Here is a 22,645-nt window from a genome sequence, read left to right as displayed (position 1 = left end):
AAATGGGGTATATGTAGAAAAACTCGTGTTTTCTTTGAAAATGGCCCTTATTTACTTCGTAAATAAATATTTATTAAGATATACCCTAATTTATTGTACGGTGATTAAAATATAAAGAATTTTATCAGTAAAAAAGTGTTAACAATAGGCTGGTGTCTGTTTATATTAGAAGGACATATTGGATTGGTTTTTATTTACAGTTTACCATGATTTGAAAGTTGTTTTCTTTGGGGAAACTAAATTAATTTAAAGAAAACGTTTTTTTATCGAATAGGGTAGACTGCATAATTATTGAAGAAAGACAGTGACGACATTCAGAAAAAAAAGTCAGTGACGGTATTAGGAAAAAACTTAGCGAAATAAATAATTTTTGATCATGAAATTCTTGTTTTAAACATATATTTGTTATGCAACAATAATAATGCAGCCGTCTCTAGTCCTTTGTAGGACAAAAGAATCGACATGTTTGGGTTTTTGGACAGTTTTAGAGAGAGAGAGAGAGAGAGAGAGTAGAGAGAGAGAGAGAGAGAGAGAGAGAGAGAGAGAGCGAGAGAGACTGGTTCATTTTGAATGATATGAGCAGATTTAGATAACCATTATGCCAAAGAGTGTACAAGTCATGCAATGCTGCACAACACAACAGAATTTAATACCCTCCATTGTGATGGGACCTACAGAGAAGCTTCTATATTTCTTGGATTATTAAAATAACGTAGGTTTCATTAATATTTGTTTAGATAAGGCCCTTTTATAGTGTGTGTGGAGTCAGACACATGGTCTTTATTATGTAAAGTAAATTACTGAAATATGTTTATTTTCTTTCAGGCCCAACGTGTGTGGTTCCCGACATCGAAGTTTTGTTGCCCTGGATGGAAACAGAAGAAAGGAAATCATCTTTGTATCATACGTAAGTAAACAGAATCTCTCTCTCTCTCTCTCTCTCTTCTCTCTCTCTCTCTCTCTCCTCTCTCTCTCTCTCTCTCTCCTCTCTCTCTCTCTCTCTCTCTCATAAATTATTAGGTTTAGTTTTATGCTTTTCATAGTTCTCTCTCTCTCTCTCTCTCTCTCTCTCTCTCTCTCTCTCTCTCTCTCTCTCTCTCTCTCTCTCTCTCTCTCTCTCTCTCTCTCTCTCTCTCTCTCTCTCTCTCTCTCTCTCTCTCTCTCTCTCTATCTCTCTCTCTCTCTCTCTATCATATATATGTATATATATTATATATATATATATATGTATATATATATATATATATATATATATATATATATATATATATATATATATATATATATATATATATATATATATATAAAACAGTCATACCGTAAATGTATGTTATCTCTTTCTCTTGTTTTTTTTAAACGGTGTATTTGGGCAGGTGTATCTTCCTCACATATAAAGTATTCATTTTCAAAACCATCATCACTGCCCTCCCTTCAGTTGAAGTGGCTATCTTGGAGGGTACTTAGCCTTGCATGGTGTGTCGGCTCCGCCATGATGACCAGTTTTATCCGACATTTTATTTTTAGTCTATGGGTTATATCAGTCATTTTTTTGCTATCATTATTTCTAAATATGTTTTTATGTATGAGGAATCTTTTTTATTGCTTTTAATTCTTATCTTGTCTGGAGACATTGAGTGAAATCTGGGACCAGTACGTCCTAGACTTTGCCAGTGTGGCCTACTGTATTGCAATATTCGTGGTCTGCAACCAAATATTCAGGACCTTACAGTTGCCTCCAGACGGTATATTCTTTTATGCTCAGAAACAGGGTGCCATTCCTAGGGCAAGACGAATAGTTGTGTATATTAGGACCGAGTACCCTGCTTTTCATAAGTCCTGCTTTGAGTGTGGCTGTCATGAGATTTTGGTAACAAAAGTTTTTGGCAGGCATAACAACTTATATTTGTGTTCTGTCTACTAGAATTCAGACTTGGATGATTCTATCTACAGATTATCTACTTACCATTTTGGCTAAAATACTAGATGATGATAGAAAGGCGTCTTTTGTCTGTGTTTGTTATTTTAATGATCACCATAAGGAGTGGTTGAATTCTGTTTCTCCTACTGATTGCCATGGCATAAGAGCTTTGGACCGGCCTGTGAATCAGGCTGTGAGCAAATCATAAGTGAAGCTACTCACAGGTCTTGTAACTTCTTGGACCTAGTATGCATTGACTCCCTTGACGTTATAACAAGTAAGGTTAGTTCTCCATTTGGGACATCTGATCATCCCTTTTCATTAGTAGGTAAGACTGATCAGCCTGTCCCTGATATGTCATACTCATTTAAGATTTATATAAAATCTCAAGCAAACTGAATTACATTTTGAGTGATCTTTTGATTTTTAATTGGTCAAAGTTTTATAGTGTTGAGCATGCTGTTCTCTTCAATGAGAATCTGGTCAACGTAATTAGTAGGCGTATCCCTTCTCGTTTGCCAAGGTATTGAGTGAAAGACAAAACCCTGTTTCAGTAATGATTGTAGAGGTACTTATCTGGAGAAGTAGGAGGCCTATCATCTTTGGAATGGTAACAGATCAGATTTGACTTGGAATAACTATGCTCAGGTAAGAGCTTCTGCTCAGAGAGTTTATGCTTCGACTAAAAAGGAATACAATTTAACCATAAAAGAAAACCTTTCTGGTACAACCTTAGAACATAAGTGGTGGGCTACCCTTAAATCAGCACTCATTGGTGTTGACTTATAGGAGAGTATAGGGATGTGATATCTTGTGTTCCTCGGGGTAGTGTTCATGGCCCAAACTTTTCATATTATTATTATTATTATTATTATTATTATTATTATTATCATTATTATTATTATTATTATTATTATTATTATTATTATTATTATTATTATTATTACTTGCTAAGCTACAACCCTAGTTGGAAAATCAGAATGCTATAATCCCATGGGCTCCAACAGGGAAAATATCCCAGTGAGGAAAGGAAATAAGGAAACTACAAGTAAAGTAATTAACAAAATAAAATATTTTAAGAACAGTAACAGCATTAAGATAAATATTTCATATATAAACTATAAAAATGAAAAAAATAAGAGGAAGAGAAATAAGATAGATTAGTGTTCCCGAGTTTACCCTCAAACAAAAGAACTCTATCCTAAGACAGTGAAAGACCATGGTACAGAGGCTCTGGCACTATCCAAGACCAGAGAACAATGGTTTGATTTTGGAGTGTCCTTCTAGAAGAGCTGCTTGCCATAGCTAAAGTGTATTCTACCCTTACCAAGAAGAAAGTAGCCACTGAACAATTGCACTGCAGTAGTTAACCTTTTGAGCGAGGAAGAATTGTTTTGTAATCTCAGTGTTGTCGGGTGTATGATGACAGAGGAGAATGTGTAAAGAATAGGCTAGACTATTCGGTGTATGTGTAGGTTAAAGGAAAATGAGATGTAACAAGAGAAAAGGATCCAATGTCGTACTGTCTGGCCAGTCAAAAGAACCCAAGAACTCTCTAGCGGTAGTATCCCAACGAGTGGCTGGTGGCCTGGCCAACCTACTACCTTGACATGTTGTTTGGCCTAGAAAATAAACGTGTTCCATATGCAGATGATGCTACTCTTGTTGCTTCAAGTCCATCACCTGCATGTAGATCTGGAGTTGCAGAATTCCTTAATAGAGATCTAACGAAAATTAGGGCATGGTGCAAATTATGGGGCATGAAGTTGAACCCTACCAAAACTCATATTATGATTGTAAGTAGGTCGAGGACAGTGGCTCCTCAACATCCAGATCTCAACATTAATAATGTTTCTTTAACTCTATACGACTCTTGAAATTTTAGCTGTGATTCTTGATAGCCAATAGCCAATTTACTTTTGAGAAACGCATTCAGTCTGTTTCTTCTTCTTTTGCAAAAAAATTGGCTAATTGAGAAATTCTTTCAAGATTTTTAGTCATCAATCTATTCTGAAGAAGTGTTTTAATTCTTTTTAATTCTTTCATTATACCTTATTTCGAGTATTGTTCTGTCTGGTCTTCAGCTGCTGAATCTCATATATTAATTTGTTGCACAAGAACTTGTAGTCTATTAAATTTCCCATTTCTGATCTAGATATTCATCTCTGGCTACGTCGTTCAGTTAGTGTTTTATGCATGCGGCATAAGATTTTTCATAATTCTAACCATCCTTGCATTCAGATCTTCCTGAACAGTACCATCCTGTACGTAATACTAGGTATGCAGTTAATTCTAATAGCCTTCTTCATCATAAGGCTCAATACTTCACAGTATTTTAGGAGTTTTATTCTTGCAATGACAAAATTGTGGGAAGGTCTTCCTAATCAGGCAATTGAATCAGTGGCACTTCAAAAGTTCAAATTTGCAGAAAATTTCCTTATATTGAACAGGTTGACATAATTCTATCTTTATAGTTTATATGTAAAATATCTATTTTATTGTTGATACTATTATAAAAAATGTTTCATATTAATCGTTCCTTACTTATCTTATAGTCAGTTTATCTTATTTCATTTCATCACTGGGCTATTTTTTCCCATTGGAGCTCTTGGTCTTAAAGCATCCTACTTTTCTAACTAGGGTTGTAGCTTAGCTAATAAAATGCTGTATTGTGCATGGGCCAGCTCTTTTTGAAAATGTCCCAAATATATATATATATATATATATATATATATATATATATATATATATATATATATATATATATATATATATATATATATATATATTAGAAATATGTATATACATACATACACTAGAGAGAAAGAGGGACAGAGAGAGGAGAGTGTGTGTTTTCTCGTACATAATCCTATTACATGCATGAAGAAGTATCATTCTATCTCTAATTCATTCCCAGCCAAAGAACGACTTTTAAAAACGCCAACGATTCCTCTTGATGTCACGATCTTCTACAGAAATCCACCGTACTGCCTTGGTGGTTTCTGATTACCAGTGGCGGCCGATAATTTTTTTGGGCTCGTGTTTCACGACAAACATCATCTTGCTCTCCTCTCCTCTCCTTGCCCTGCAATACCGCGACTACCAAGGGAAATGGTACACCCAGTGAATGACAGAAGTATATGTTTTTTTATGCTGTTCCAATTTGTGTTCATGCTCAGCATTGTCATTGTTTAGTTCTTTTTATGTTTTTGTTAAGCCTTGTTTAACTGGTTTTGATTTAATTGGTCTTGGATTAGAGTTCTCTTGCTTCAGGGTAGCCTACACTTGGAAACGCTGTTCTATCTTATTTCTCTCACCTGTTTTTTTTTTTTATTAATTACTTCTCTTGTAGTTTTGTTATTTCCTTGTTTCCTTTCCTCGCTTGGCTATTTTCCTTGTTGGAGTCCTAGGGCTTATATCATCTTACTTTTCCAATTAGGGTTATAGCTTGGTTTGTAATAATAATAATAATAATAATAATAATAATAATAATAATAATGATGATGATGATGATGATGATGATAATAATGATAATGATAATGAAAATAATAATAATAATAATGATGATGATGATATGTTGATGCACGTTCATGTTCTTGGAGCTGCCCTTGGATCCCTTAATTTCACAATGGCATTTATTATTTGAGGTACATAATTTTTAAGCAAGAAACCAAGTGTCACTCCAGTCAGATCTACTGTGAGTAATTACTGAATAAATGTATCAAGCTTGTAGATATCTGCTTTTAAATACGTCTGGTTTGTACATTCCGTGTCCCCTATTTAAATTGTTATCAATATTTTCTTTTATAAAACTGGACTCTATCATTTTTTTTTTCAATGAGTTATTTGAATGACCCATTTTCTTTGCACATGTCCAATTAATATTGAGGTTTTGGTCTCTAACATGGATAAACCTTGCATTGTTATCTTGAGCATATCTGGCACTTATGTTGTTCATTTCTCTTTCCAAAGGCTTTACTTATTTGACCCATATAAATTTTGTTCATTTTGAGGCCCTTCTGTCCACCCTCTCTCCCTCATCCAGAATCATTATGGACCAGCAGGGGTTACTTGCTTTAGTTAGATAGGCACTGCACATCACAAGCAACTAGCTATCCTTTAATGTATCTAGCCAATGAATCCTCTGAATTTAGTCAGTTAATGGAAAGAGTAAATGACACAATAGCCCGCAGTCCTGGACGTAGCGGGGGCTAAGAATCTCTTGGTTTATAAATATTAAAGAAAAATTGAAAATTGGTAATGGGAATGTTAGAACCATGAATCAAAGTGGGAAGTTACAGCAAGTGGAAAGTGAATTTTATAAAAATAGTTTCGATATCTTGGTCTCAAGTGAAATAGGCCCTTTGCGACAATAAACGTAGGAGATGATGATGATCTGTCCACCCTCATTGGTCCTTCATGTGAACCTCTTTTGTCAGTAATAAATATTTAGAAAGGCTAACTGGCCTATGTGTTAATGTTTTTCTAAATAACAAGTCGTGATTTTTTCTAGAAAATTTCTCCGAGTATATATTTTTTATTTTTTTTTTTTTTTTTTTTTTTTTGGGGGGGGGGCATCTTACCGAGTCTACAACCCTAGTTGGAAAAGCAGAATGCTACAAGGCCAGGGGCCCCAACAGGGAAAACAGCTCAGTAAGGAAAGGAAACAAGGAAAAATTAAATATTTTAAGAAGAATAACAACATTAAAATAAATATCTCCTATATAAAGTATAAAACTTTAACAAAACAAGAGAAATAGAAATAAGATAGAATAGTGTGCCCGTGTACCCTCAAGCAAGAGAACTCTAACCCAAGACAATGGAAGACTATGGTACAGAGGCTATGGCACTAACCAAGACTAAAGAACAATGGTTTGATTTTGGAGTGTCCTTCTCCTAGGAGATCAGCTGACCTTAGCTAAAGAGTCTCTTCTAGCCTTACCAAGAGGAAAGTGACCACTAAACAATTAGAGTACAGTAGTTAACCCCTTGGGTGAAGAAGAATTGTTTGGTAATCAGTGTTGTCAGGTGTATGAGGACAGAGGAGAATATGTAAAGAATAGGCCAGACTATTCGGTGTGTGTGTGTGTAAGCAAAGATAAGATGAACCGTAACCAGAGAGAAGGATCCAATGTAGTACTGTCTGGCCAGTCAAAAGACCCTATGACTCTCTAGCTGTAGTATCTCAACTGGTGGCTGGTGCCCTGGCCAACCTACTACCTATAAATGGATGCATAAGGCAAGGTTATCAGACAGACTGTAGGAGAAGAGATTTGGTGCCAACAACATTTGGAATTTAATGATGGTTACCCTTCCAGATATTGTTCAGACCCATTGTTACTTGCATATCTTTAATCGAACCCTCAGCAAAGTAGCAAACATATTACCATATTTCTGATATCTGTCCATATATATATATATATATATATATATATATATATATATATATATATATATATATATATATATATATATATATATATATATATATATATATATATATATATACGGTGGCGTAGTCCAAGTGTGGTTTCTAGGGCCTTTGTTACGGCCCTTCCCTTTGATGAAGGAATTATCTAAATGGAAGACAGCCTGTGAATAGTGGTTTTCACACGCCCCTGATGTATACACGACACCCACAAGGTGCTCGCGTGAGGGTAGTAACCTCTGCATTCCATGCTTTTATCTTTCTCTGGTATATTTGGAAGATTTATATCAGAAAAGCGTAAAGAAGGACTCTTTTCACCGGGTGTCACAGGTCTCTCCCCAGAAATAGATTTTTCCTTCGTCAAAATCCCTATATATATATATATATATATATATATATATATATATATATATATATATATATATATATATATATATATATATATGTGTGTGTGTGTGTGTGTAATTTGTGTGTATACCTTATACTGATCTTTACTTTGCCCTATAATGGGAAATATCAATATAAACAGTTAGTAAATAGTGTTACAAAATTTCATTATCCATACCATTTTAATATCAAATTTTCCATTATGAAGTTATTTGTGAAACAAATTCTCTTCCCTGCCTCCTGTTCTCTCTACTTATTTTCCCATCAGACCTAGATTGTCTTATGTAACTCCGTTTTTTTATTCGAGTGATCTTCAACTCATCAAGATAGCATCTCTAATTCTCACTATATGTCAAAACCATCTCAGTCTGCTTCCCAAAACCATAATAGGCATTCAAACTTAATGTATTGCTTTCTCTTCTTCCAGATAGCATCTATAATTCTCATTATATGTCAAACCATTTCAGTCTGCTTCCCAAAGCCATAATAGACATTCAAAATTAATAGTATATAGTTTTCTCTTCCTCCAGATATCATCTCTAATTCTCACTATATGTCCAAACCATCACAGTCTGCATCCGAAAGCCATGATAGACATTCCAACTTAATATATTGTTTTCTTTTCTTCCAGATAGCATTTCTAATTTACACTATATGTCCAAACCATCTCAGTCTGTTTCCCAAAGCCATGATAGACATTCAATTTCAATATATTGCTTTCTCTTCTTCCAGATATCATCTCTAATTCTCACTTTATGTCCAAATCATATCAGTCTGCTTCCCAAAGCCATGACAGACATTCAAACTTAATGTATTATTTTCTCTTCTTCCTGCAGCTGTGTGCGCCCGTGAATGCGGCCGAGGTGGAAGATGCGTCCGCCCCAACCTCTGCATGTGTCTGGGGGGATTCATTTCACCCCTTTGTGGAGGGAGGAATGGCTATGGCAGAGGAGACGGAGAGGGTGAAATAGGTGGTGGAGGCATTGGTGGAGGTGGAGGAGGCATTGGTGGAGGTGGAGGAGGCATTGGCGGAGGAGGAGGTATTGGTGGTGGAGGAGGAGGCATTGGTGGAGGCGGAGGCATTGGAGGAGGAGGAGGCATTGGAGGAGGTGGAGGCATTGGTGGCGGAGGCATTGGTGGCGGAGGCATTGGTGGTGGAGGCATTAATGGAGGTGGAGGCATTGGTGGTGGAGGCATTAATGGAGGTGGAGGCATTGGTGGTGGAGGCATTGGTGGTGGAGGCATTAATGGAGGTGGAGGCATTGGTGGTGGAGGCCTTAATGGAGGTGGAAGCATTGGCGGTGGAGGCGGTGGCTTCAATGGTGGAGGCGGTGGCTTCAATGGTGGAGGCATTGGTGGTGGTGGCGGAGGTATTGGTGGTGGTGGAGGTATTGGAGGAGGTGGAGGTATTGGAGGAGGAGGAGGAGGAATTGGAGGTGGAGGTATTGGAGGAGGAGGTAATGGCGGTATTGGTGGAGGAGGAGTCATCGGTGGGGGAGGAGGTGGCATTGGCGGAGGAGGTAAGTTCATCGTTTACCGAATCAATGTTACCTAACCAGTATGGTAAAACCTGACTTCAGACTCCCATTTTGAACTTTACTGTGTTGATTAAAGAATATGGAAATGGCCCAGCCTTATCTAATTTAAGATATACCGGTAACTATTTTACCATCAAGCTCACATTAACATGGAAGCCTGAAGACAAGTTATACTATTGATATTGCGTATAATGTCTACAGAAATGTTTTTATATCATTGACCAAATATAAAATGCAAGATTGTATAGTTCTCAAAATGGCTCTTCATAATTAACAATTTGCAATACCTGTTTGGATGTGTACCATTATCACAGTTGTTTAATTTTAATGATGATCTATCGCTCAAGGAGGTGGGTACGGTTGCACTACAACATGCGTCAATGGTGGAACCTGCCAAGGAAATCGATGCATATGTCGCCAAGGATTTACTGGGGAGCATTGTGCAGAGCGTAAGTAAATGACTCGTATTTATTCCAATCATATTCGATACTAAAGTCCCAAGCAGAAATATTAGATGATGGGGTTTGAAATACATGGCACAAATATCATCTTTATAATGGTGACATCTGATCTCTTGCCTGCATCTCTAACTTTTGGAATAGGTTATTGAATTAAATACATCAGACTTATAATGAATATAGGGTTAATTTGAGGCTCCTGTTCTTTGCAATGGTGACATTTGACCTCATGAATGAATTTCAAACTTTTGGAAAAGGTTATTGAATTAAATACATTAGAAATGTAATGTATATAGTGTTAATTCAAGGCTCCCGTTCTTTGTAATGGTGACATTTGACTTCATGAAGGAATCTCAAACTTTTGGAATAGGTTATTAAATAAAATACACTAAAAAAAGTAATGTATATAGGGTTACTTTAAGGCTCCTGTTTTTTTATTTTTTTTTTCTATTTTAATTGTCCGAAAATGTTTAAAGAAAGTTAAGCTTGTTATCATTATAAGATGCTGAATGGCCTGTTTAGATATTAATTGATAAAGTTCTTTTACTATCTTAGATATTTGGGGATAAATCTCTAACTAAGAATCATTGATATTTGAAAATTTGTTAGGAATACTAATGAAGAAAAGCTTATGAACATTTTGAAAATACAGTATTTACTAAAATTTTGCATCAAGATTTATTCTAAATTTATTCAGCAATAATAATAAATCAAGTAAGTAAAATTGTAAAATTTATTAGTAAAGGTGGGAAAATAAGACACCTTTACAATGAATCGATTAAACGTAGTCTGTTTTGGCTAAAATGAGGAATCAAGATACATTAAAAATTTAAATTTTTTTTTGAAGTGAAATTAATGGATAATAGATCAGAAGTAATTTGAAAATGATTAGTAAAATAATTGAGTCATACATCAAATTAGTAGCATCAGTTAGGTAAGTCAATAATGATGTAGATATTAAAATTTCATGGTGAAATGAATGAATCAAGAGTCTTGGAAAAGTCCTATTGCCAACCAATTACTGATCATGAAACATATTTGTTAATGGAGTTTACTTTACATCTCATATCCATTTCAGCTGTGTGTCAACAACCCTGCTTGAACGGCGGACGCTGTGTTGGACCAGACAGATGTGCGTGCGTGTACGGATTCACTGGAAGGCGCTGCGAGGCTGGTCAGTCTCTTTACATATACATAGATCTATAATGAATAACACTTATAGATTTTAACAAAGACAGTAGTGCTTTATATGCAGTACTAACAGCTTATTTCTTCAAACTTTTGTTGCCCTAAATGCCTACTGTATAGCAGATTGAGATATATCACTGTTGATCCAGATCTTATCAACAAAGACCATACTTCTTGTACCAGATAGCCAGAGCAGTTCTAAAAGCGGTCAATGATGAGAAAAGTTTATTTTGATTAATTGGTAAATACTGAATCTTCGGTGATTTTTTTTCGCTATATTACCAGATTACTGTACTTTCAATAATCCGTGCCCCTCTCTCAGCTGAATAAATTAATGTTTTGTAGAGCAATGTGTAGTGTATGTTTTGATTATTTAAATTTCTGTTCTTTATCATTGTACTTAAACTCTCCCATAGAAGAATCCTTGAGATAGTTTACTTACTGGATAGCATCAACAAAATAAGATGTGACAGAATTTCAAAAAATGGTAATGAAGGTTATGATAATGAATCGTGATGTGGTTGATAAAAAAGTAAGTAAAGTTAGCAATAATGTATTTTACAATAATCCTATCAGTTGAAAATTATTTTCTTATTATTAATAGGGTCTGTATGTACAGCATAACATATCCACTTGCGTACAAATAATGTGGATTTTGATTTTGGGCGGTTTCTTTTATTTGGAATATATGAATTATAAGAATTGGCAGAACATTAGATAAGAAGTCTAATGTTTCACATGCATTTATGGTAGCATACTTTAGTAAGAGAACTCTTTTTCTCTATATTTTGGCATATCTCCTATCTGCTGGCAACACTTTAAGGCATAACCCCTTTCATTCTTAACATCCAAATTCGTTTGCCCACCAGGAACCAAATTTCTCTGTATATATGTATATATATTTTTTTTAAGTATTTCACAATTACTGAATAAAAGAAGAAGACTAAGCTCAGATTCCGATAACAGACAGGAAACGAAATATGCATATCATGAACACCACACAAGCTAATTTAAGTGGTTAAGAAGGTAAAGTCTTACCACTACTATAAGTGATGGAGTTTGTTTTTATGCTTCTTTCATAAAATATCAATCTACACAGACACATTGTGTTCACATTTGTTATTCATAGTTCTATTTATATAACTTGTTAACTATACTACTTGAATATTAGTTTATTTCCAATTTCTTTAGCGAACATCAAGTTATACAAAAGTTATTTTCGGACAGGATTTGAGATTCCGAAGTCTTTCTTGGAAAGTTAGTCCAGTACACATTTGATTTTGCAGATAACTTGGACTTTTATCATCAGGCAATCTCTCTCCCAAATATATTCCTATTTCTTAAACAATTTTGGAACTAATAACTTGTAATCCAAAGGTTCCTGTACGGACATATGCTTTCTATCATGCATTGCCTATTTATTAACAAATATTTTTGTGTTTTAATCTAATATCAGTTATTGAATTTGCATCATACATTTGCATTACCGTATTTCCAAAATATTGAATTTTTGCCTTCCCTGTACCTTTGTTTGGATTATGAAAAGTAGGAATTTAGAGCAATTTACATACATTTGTCTGTATTAAAACATTTCAGAGAAGATTTAAGGTAGTTGAACACATGCAGTCTGAGCCATTTTCAACATTTACTCTACTTCTTGTGTGTTCAGAGCGCTTTAGGCTACCCATAATAATTTATGTACAGTAATGTGATTAACTTGAGTTAATACCGTCATGACCTTCCGAATATTTTTTTATAACTTGAATCCTTAAATGCTGATAGACAAATGAAGTGCAAAGAGAAATCAGTTTTAACTTTTCCTTCATATCCAGGGTATTTCATTTACTGTAGTACTGTACTTACTTTTCTAATCGACCCCTTACCCTGCGGGCAACTTGCATGACAGAGAAGCACGTGTATTTGGCTGATGTAATATGTTATAGGTACTTGTGTCTGCATTTCAGAAAATGAAATGGAAAATTATTATTGCATTAGGATTTCAGAGAATTTTGACTTTATGCCACGGCATTGCCGTTTTTATCCTGTCACCCTTTTTTATATAAAATAATGAGGATATGATTATGCTGAGAAGAGTAAAACCCATAATCTAGGAAGCTTCGCCTAGCGAAAAGTCAACTCCTTTACCAATTTTTTTTTTTTCATGTAATCTTTCTTTGCATCAGTCCACTTAGATTCCCAAGACAGAAAATGATCAAGTAAGATGTTAAGGTTTAGATGAAGTATTAAAATACAGTACTGTATTGGTAAAAAAATAGGTCTTATAACCTTAAATTATTCAACAGATGTCTCACAGGTTTAAACAGACCACATCAGTGACCCATAAGTGCTGAAATTTCAAGTGGAAGTTCCCAGTTGAAGAAGTAATCAAAATGGATCATCTGGCAATGATCTACACCATTATTGCAAATATTTATGTTTGAAACCATCTCATAGTCATTTATCAGTACTGTTGAAATTGTTCTCTTCAGCCAGAACAGTACTTCTCTTACCATGAGAACAGTAATAACCTGCCTGAAGTAAGGCCATTTTCGACGTAGGTCAGATTTTCCCCTCATAAAATGACTTATATGTTCCTCACATACATACTGAACACAAAAAAGACAATCTGCTATCATTGTATGAAAAGCAGATACAGTACCTGCATTATTAAGCTTCCATGTGAAGGCCATTTATGTACAGTGCAGCCCTCTATCATTGTTTTATGACGTAGAAACCAACGTAAGGTCGGGAAAAGCAAAGTACAGTAACATGGCTTATATCTTTCTATTTAGTACTTGAGGATAAGTGGCGTATAGTCAAAACTGACTGGTCAAACGGATGTAAAAGGCCGTATTACTGTTAAGATATTGGGAACTAAAACAGAGAATAACAATTAAAGATCTTTCATCAAGAACGTTTTACTGACAGAAAATGGCTTAAGAAGTTGACATCATCAAATGGTTTACCTGGAGATGCCTCTTCCCCCTTTGACTGGTTATCTCTTGTCTCATGAAAAGAGATAACATTGGCTCTGACCCACACTGTGACCCATTACTGCTTGCACCAGTTTCCCCCTCCCCTTTGTCACTGCTTTTTGCTAAAAGGTCTTCATTTGTTTTGTTAACTGTGCTACCTTTTCTTCTTAGTTGTATTGTACTTTTGCATTTGCTTAGACGCTTTTCTAGTTGGAATGCTTTTTAAAAATGATTCATCTTTTTTATTTACCTCGTAACTGGGCAGCTGTGGGTCCCAAGCCCCACCGCCATCTACAGATGGTTCCAGGAGGGGGAGGTGCTGTTGTCATTTCAGTATAGAACTTTAGTATAATGAGACTTATAGTCCCTGATACATGAATATTTTCATACGGCAAATATATTTACATTACAGTACACTGTGGACAAGTAAGAAGTTTCTCTTATTGAAAAGAGAACTTGTTACTGTTTGATTTCATGGTGTATAGAATATCAATATTTCCTAGATATTGAAGTATATATGACAGTGCCAATAGATCCTCCTCCTTATAATAGATTATTTGTCGTGAAATCTTTTAGACAGTTACGATCAGCTTTTTGTATATGGTAACAAGTGAGATCAATATTAATCTCTTTATTGCAAGTATATTTCTAACGGCCCCTAAATTTTACTGCTTAGATCATTAGGTAACTGGATACTAATCATAGGAATGTATGCTTTGAAAGAATGATGGTCTATTTTAGAAGTTTTGCTAGATTTCAAGTTGCTATAATGCTGCAGCTGATTAATCAATTTCAAGAAGAATTTTATTTGTTCTAACAGATTACCGAACAGGCCCGTGCTTCACAAAGGTACAGCATGATATGTGTCAAGGACAACTCCCTGGAGTCGTATGTACAAAGCAGTTGTGTTGTGCAACGATTGGTAAAGCCTGGGGTCATCCATGCGAACACTGTCCTGCCAGACTTGACTGCGATAAAGGTTACCTCAAAAACATCCACAGTGGGCAATGTGTTGGTAGGTTTAATTCTTTTTTATCTTTGTGTAGTTAAATTCAGGAGTATTCCTCCATGCATAAGAATGTACTGCAATATTTTACTTGAATTATATTGTTGAGAATCATATGCAGAGACATTATTTCACTTAAGCAGCAATATAAATACTGTACCACCTTTTTTTGATATGCAGACATCGATGAATGCGAAGCCATACCAGGACTTTGTGAAGGAGGGGTGTGCGTTAACAGCATCGGTTCCTTCACGTGCGAATGTCCAGAGGGCCAGTCCAGAAACCCTGAGAATAATGCTTGTGAAGACAGAGACGAATGTGTGGAGGATAATGTGTGCCAGAATGGACGTTGTGTCAACACGGATGGGAGCTATTACTGCAGCTGTGACTCTGGATTCATTCCTTCTCAGGATCGGAAAAGCTGTATAGGTAAACCCTCATTATTGAACTTATGACTATAATTACAGATTCCTCTGATGAATACTGTACATCTTGGTAATTGATCGGTATTCAAAATAGTGTTCAGTAGGTCTGCAGTTTACAATTGAAGATCCATTCCTGCAAGTTGAGTTTTGATGTATTTCAGAACACTCCTTAATGCAGAGCTGTACGTGAGAACCAAATACATTTGCATATGCTAATGCAGTAGTAAAAGTCATAAAGTAGGACATGAAAACACACTTTGTGGCATGGTAACATAACTAAGACTAAAAGAATTCATGGAGTACAAATATATAGAATGATAAAAGGAAACTCTGTCCTAACTTTAAATGCAATTCTCTTATGGGAGGTGTATTGTATCCACAAAATGCAAGTCAAAACCATTGTAACCCATATGACCAATGTATATTGGATGCTTTTTTACAATTAGGATTTGCTAAAGTAACATTAGATATTTGTGATTGATTCAAGATACATGGTTTATATTAATTTTTCATAACCAAATTACCACTAGAATCATTGTTCTGCATTTTTTTAATCTAATTTTCAATGTGAGCTATGAATTAGAATCATCTAAATATTCTATTTTTAATCCTAGATGCACGTCAGGGATTTTGCTACACAGAAATAACTGGCACTGGACGATGTCGCAAAGCACTGCCAATATCACTGACGCGCCAAGCTTGTTGTTGCGGCAAGAACATGGGTAAAGCATGGGGTGAAGGAAGGAACGACTGCGTTCCTTGTCCTATGCCTGGTGAAGGTGAGTGTTCATGCAGTAGCACCTCTTTTTAACAGATACTTAGGGATTAGGGGTGCATCTTTTTAGGAAACATCAGATATCAGAGGGCATTTTATATTACTGTATTATTATTATTATTATTATTATTATTATTATTATTATTATTATTATTATTACAGATGATTTTATTACTAGCTAAGCTACAGCCCTAGTTGGAAAAGCAAGATGCTATAAGCCCAAGGGCTCCAACAGGGAAAGATAGCCCAGTGCGGAAAGGAAATAAGAAAATAAATAAATGATATGAGAAAGAATGAACAATTAAAAGAAAATATTTTAAAAACAGTAGCAACATCAAAGCAGATATTTCATATATAAACTATAAAAAGACTTGTATCAGCCTGTTCAATAGAAAAACATTTGCTGTTAGTTTGTAATTTTGAAGCTCTACCGATTTAACTACCCGATTAGGAAGAGCATTCCACAACTTGCTCACAGTGGGAATAAAACTTCTAGAATACTGTGTAGTATTGAGCCTCATGATAAGTTTGTTATAAATTGTAAAAGAAAAATGGACAGGTGGAAAGTTACATTGACCTAAATTGGAAACAGATACACAGTACAAACTATTTTGTATGTTAGTAACACTTATTTTTTATATCAATAACATAGAAGTTATGCTAATTTGTCCATTTAGTTTTTTGAAAGTAGAAATACAGTCTGATACTGATCGTTTATTAAGAATGCTATTATGATATTTTAACTTTTCAGAACATCTTCTTACACCTCTCATACATCTTGTCTTCACATAGGGTATTCAAATTTAAGTACAGTACAACACTAATTAGATCTCAGAGGGTGACAAATCTGACTTGTATGCTGATGTCTTGGTCCGAATTTTGGACAGTGAATAGCAACACAGTTTGTTCTGGGTCAAAAGGTCACAACAAATAATTGAACTGTAGTATGTCAAAGACTATATTGTTATAAAATGAGAAGTTTGTGAACTTTCAAAAAGTTTCAAGCTAAAAAAATTTTTGCAGTACAGTATGTCAAACCCAGTTCTTTTGTTTGAATAACTTTTTTTCAGTGTTGGATAAAAGAAAACTCCACAAATACTTGAGAATGCAGATATTACGTCATGTGATTTATTTCTGTGTCTTCTTCGATGAATGGACTTTAAAACCAGGCTGTTAAAAACTGGATGCAAAACTGGGCAAATCTCTTGCATCATTCCACTTCATGACTTTTGTTTCAGCAATGTATGTTTCAAAATATGCATTGTATGAAATTTGCCACATTTCATGTCTATTTCTCAACCAGTCTTTAATTGGTCCTTTTTGGTGTTTACTTTCACCATTACTACCAATTTTACCACCATTATCATGTCAAATTGTTATAGAAATATGATTGGATACACAGATGTGGAAATAGATGAAGCCTTATTAGGTTACTATATAAACATAAAAAAAAGCTCTTTTGTCATTCAATGGGTTTTCAGCTCACTGTAAGTGCTTTGCATACAGTAAGCTTAATTGAGATTTGTTAATATAATGTTCTTGGTGAAATAGTTATTTCATAGATATTGTACAGTATTGAAAACTTTTAACACTGAACAAAAAGGGTTATGAGATTAAGCTTCTTTATAGTTATGCCAGACCACTATTTCTCTTTTTAATACCTTTCACAAGGAAATAATGTACAGAATAGTAATGGCTAATTATAATTCACAGTTTGTGCTTCGTAGCTTTGTATGCTAATGGGCAATACGCATGGTAAGGCCAATCAAATTGCATACGTCAGAAGAGGCCGAAACCTCACCCAAATCTATTCGATACTTTTCTATTTCCTGTTAGCAGAAGTATTAACAATTAGTCCCATAGCATTCCCGTCAAATCTTTATGAAAGCCCCCATCCTTGGTTCTTAAGGCAATGTATAATTTGCTATGTAAATTAGTCTGTCTATACTAAACTACTGTAATCTATCCTAAGGAATACTGTAGTATCCTATCTAACCGGTCCAAGAGCACTATAACAATACTCTATATTGCCTTTGAAGAGGTCTATATTATGCTTCAATTTTTGTAGCCTACTGTATTGGTCATCCACATTTTATTTTTAAAAGGAATACTATTAATATCTTAATTGTAGGTGAAATACAATCCAATCATTTTTCAATATTTAACTTAGCCGGTGATTATATAGCTGCAACTCTGTTGCTCGACAGACAACTCTATGGAAAAACTCGTCAGCAATCGCTACACAGGTTGCGGGTGTGCCCAACAGCGCCATCTGTCGACCAGATACCCAGCTCTCAATGTAAACAAAGACTCAATTTTCTCTCTGTCGAGGTGTCGACAAGACGTACTTTACTCGCTGTTGCTAAACTGGAGTTTTTCACATCTAATTGGTGAAGTACTATATTCTAGTTTTGAGCTTTTGCAATGCAGGTGTTTTATCTTCATCTTAAATCTTGAACTCGTTTTTGGATAGATTTAATTATGGTGACAAAGAGAGTGTGGACTTTCTTTCACTTTTAAATGGCCGACCCTTCCCTTAGACGGAAGTGTGTTTAGGCTTTTAGTAATTATCTTATCACGTTATAAATTATTTATAGATTTTCCTCTATATATTTTATATCTCTCCGCCTTTATTAGGCTTCTTCGATTAACTTTCCATTTATTATAAACATATAAAAATAAATTTTAATGTTTTGTTTATATGCGACCTTTCCTGAGAGTAGGCGGTCCTAACTTGGAAACCGAAGTTAATCAACGTTGAGCCCTTTATATCGTAATTAGCTTTTAAAGAGCTAAGGATTTAAAACTTTTTAAATGTAATATTTTATGAAAGAATTTCTTTGATAGTCTTCGTACTGTTTTCAAAGATGAACTAACGTTTAGTTTATTTATGCTACGCAGTTGTTGACGTTCAGGACGTTCAACATGCGCTCTATCGTTACGATAGAGAGAGAGTGTATCACGGTTTCACTTTGCAGTAAGAGTAAATCGATTCTGACGTTTTGTTCATTCTTTCTTAGCTTAAATGTTTTAAATTCTATTTTAAAGGAACTTTTTAATTAAATAACCTTTCAGTTTTTTCCTTTAGTCAAATAACATGTTTTTTTGACGAAATATAATTGGGCTCTTCTCTTAGGTGCGAAATCAAGAGAGAAAGAGAGAGAGAGATAGAGACGGAGGGAGAGAGAGGAGAGAAAACGTTCCGTTCAAGCGGGTAACGTTGTTCTCGAGTTACTCTCGTCCCTAGTCTCTGTACGGGGAGGAAGGATAAAACGTTTTTAGTTTTTTATTCTCGTCCCCAGGCTATGTGCGGTGAGAGATTGAAAACGTAGTTTATAGGAACTAGTGTTTAGTCTCTTTCCCAGCCACTGATTTTTTTATCTTAAAATATGTTTTCTGTTTTTTGCTGGTATTAATGAGCTTGCATTATACGACTGATTTCGCAATTACTACCTTTTAATGAAGGGTAGAATTGCGTGTTTCAGGTAGAAATCAGTAAAAGTTTCGATTTCAGTGAAATAAGTGCAAAACAGAAAATCGAAGTGATAAAGTGATATGCGCAAAGTGTTACAGTGTTGCGTCCGAGGGTTCGTCTGTTCGTGCCTGTCGTTCACCTAGTCCGGGACCTCTTGCATGCTCCCAAGCCCAGGGGAGAAGTAATGTCAAACGACTTATGGGTTCGAGAGGCCCTGATCAACGAACAGACGTTTTCCCTCTATGGTATCGGGTGTATCTTACCAAGATCTCCCCTACCATAAGACGAGAGAGACGTAGTTTCTCCTCGTCATCCGAAGGCTTTTCGCATAAGAAACCTGTCACAAGGTTTCGAAGCCCTTAAGCGAAAGTCAGTCCTTTCAGGACAGGTCCAGCGTCCTGGTTACAGCCATTAGGACAGCTCTGACCCTATGCAGTCATCGGATAACTGCTCGCCGCCTAACAAAAGCGTAACACAGACTCCAAGAGTCTTTTTTGTTGGCAAAGTGTTGCGGTCACAGACGTTACCCTCGTCTCTTACCACAACCATTTCCGTTGATCCTTAATGGGTTGTATGGCAAGACATGCAGTATATGCTTGCCTCCCTTATGGAAGACTATTCTGCCGATTAGTCCGTTGAGTCTAGCCGTTTATCTCATCGATATCCTGGCTTTCAGCCAACCTAACGTTCCTTTGTGCTTACTGTTGACGTTGGCGTAGCTAAGTCACGTCAGTCAGGTTGTTTAGAACCACACTCGATGCGGTCTCGTGTGGTTTTTCAGCCGCATTTGGACGTTAGGCCACTTGCTGATGCTCCTGTTGACGTTCAAGACGTTCACTAACAATCGGAGTTGACTTGTTTTGACGCTGTGCGTCAACCTCCGCATTCTAGAGTTGTTTTGACTGCTCAGTCTAGGCAGTCAAAGCAGTCTCGAGTGGACGCTGTGCGTCCTCACGCACCTGTTGTGGTTGACAGTTCAGTTGTTGACAGTTCACAGACTGTCAAGCAGTTACATGACATTGCGTTCTGGTCCGCTACTAATGCACCAGTGAGTGTGGACTCTGCTTGTAAAGCATTGCCACCACGGTAGGTCTCTCCCTTGCTTGAGACTCAGCTTTTATCGGACAAGGTTCCTGTAGATGAGGAAGTTGCTGTTCCCCCTCCTACTGATATTCCCTTGAGGACTCTGTCAGATGGAGAGGAGCCTAAGCTGCTTAGCCCCTTAAGGACTTTAATGCGGAGAAGGTTGCTACCGAACCTTCTGGCCAACAACCTTCCAACCGGTCGGTTGTGCGCCCTGTTGACGCTGAGGTAACCTACTCGCGTCTGCCAGTTGAGGTGGTTCCTCCACCGATGCGACCCAGTGTGGGTTGCCAGCCGCACGTTGTCGTTAAGCGACGCTCGGAGGTGGTTGTTGACGTTCAGGACGTTCAACAACCAGCAGAGGTGACTTGTTTTGACGCAGTGCGTCAACCTCAGCAACCCGGTAGGGTGTTGACTGCACAACCCAGACGGTCTAGACAGTCTCGGGTTGACGCTGTGCTTCCTCGCGCACCCATGGTTGTTGACAGTTCACAGACTGTGCAGCAGTTCCATGATGTTGCGTCCGGCTCCGTCACGCATGCACCAGTGCGACCGGACTCAGCGAGCCAGACGTTGCCCACTCCGTTGCCGTTTCCTCATCAGTTTTCGGATGAGGAACCCTCTGATGAGGACGTTGCTGAACAACAAGACGATCAGCCCCCAGAATAGATCAAGCCCTGCTATCCATCCAGAAGATGCTGAAGAAGGAACGCTGCTCAGTCAGGCTGTGGATGAGTCTGGTAGGGACGCTGTCATCCGTGGAACAATTTGTGTCACTAGGAAGACTACACCTCCGTCCTCTTCATACCATCTAGCTTTTCACTGGAAAAAGGACAAGACGCTAGAAGCGGTCTCGATCCCGGTTTCCGAAAAGATAAAGTCTTGTCTGACTTGGTGGAAGGACAATATCAACCTAAGAGAGGGTCTTCCCCTGGCTGTTCAGACTCTCAACCACGTTCTCTTCTCGGACGCATCGGACGTGGGCTGGGGCGCGACACTAGACGGTCGGGAATGCTCAGGACTGTGGAACTCGAGTCAGAGGAGCATGCATGTCAACTGCAAGGAGCTGTTGGCAGTACATCTGGCCTTGAAAAGCTTCAAGTCTCTCCTTCGAGGCAAAGTGGTGGAAGTTAACTCGGACAACACCACGGCCTTGGCGTACATCTCCAAACAAGGAGGTACCCACTCACTGACGTTGTACGAGATCGCAAGGGACCTGCTCATCTGGTCAAAAGGTCAAGTCATCTCCCTAGTAACGAGGTTCATCCAAGGCGACTTGAACGTCATAGCAGATTGTCTCAGTCGGAAAGGGCAAGTAATTCCAACCGAATGGACCCTCCACAAGGATGTGTGCAAGAGACTTTGGGCCACTTAGGGTAAACCATCCATAGATCTCTTTGCAACCTCGCTGACCAAGAGGCTTCCAATCTATTGCTCTCCAGTCCCGGACCCAGCAGCAATACATATAGATGCTTTCCTCCTAGATTGGTCACATCTGGATCTCTACGCATTCCCACCGTTCAAGATTGTCAACAAGGTACTGCAGAAGTTCGCCTCTCACGAAGGGACAAGGTTGACGTTAGTTGCTTCCCTCTGGCCCGCGAGAGAATGGTTCACCGAGATACTGCGATGGTTAGTAGACGTTCCCAGTAGTCTTCCTCTAAGGGTAGACCTTCTACGTCAGCCACACGTAAAGAAGGTACTCCAAAGCCTCCACGCTCTTCGTCTGACTGCCTTCAGACTATCGAAAGACTCTCGAGAGCTAGAGGCTTTTCGAAGGAAGCAGCCAGTGCGATTGCTAGAGCAAGGAGAGCATCCACCATTAGAGTCTACCAATCGAAGTGGGAAGTCTTCCGAGACTGGTGCAAGTCAGTTTCTGTATCCTCGACCAGTACCTCTGTAGCTCAAATAGCTGTTTTTCTCTTATACCTGAGAAAAGGACGATCCCTTTCAGCTCCCACTATCAAGGGCTACAGAAGCATGTTGGCA

The 22,645-nt window shown here is 37.1% G+C and overlaps 1 protein-coding gene across 1 annotated transcript in view; it reads left to right on the top strand.

The window, feature by feature from the left end:
- Positions 1-22,645, top strand: part of LOC137656671 (fibrillin-2-like) — a 92,469-nt gene that overhangs the window by 20,334 nt on the left and 49,490 nt on the right. The window contains 8 exon segments of the mRNA XM_068390848.1: positions 826-851; positions 854-907; positions 8,570-9,253; positions 9,619-9,720; positions 10,808-10,903; positions 14,713-14,907; positions 15,079-15,327; positions 15,938-16,102. Of these exon segments, the coding sequence (XP_068246949.1) occupies positions 826-851; positions 854-907; positions 8,570-9,253; positions 9,619-9,720; positions 10,808-10,903; positions 14,713-14,907; positions 15,079-15,327; positions 15,938-16,102 (1,571 nt within the window).

Source organism: Palaemon carinicauda, chromosome 17, assembly GCF_036898095.1.
Source record: "Palaemon carinicauda isolate YSFRI2023 chromosome 17, ASM3689809v2, whole genome shotgun sequence".
In the NCBI taxonomy this organism is placed as follows: domain Eukaryota; kingdom Metazoa; phylum Arthropoda; class Malacostraca; order Decapoda; family Palaemonidae; genus Palaemon; species Palaemon carinicauda.
The sequence above is the reverse complement of the archived record's forward strand: the minus strand, read 5'-3'. Positions and strand labels throughout refer to the sequence as shown.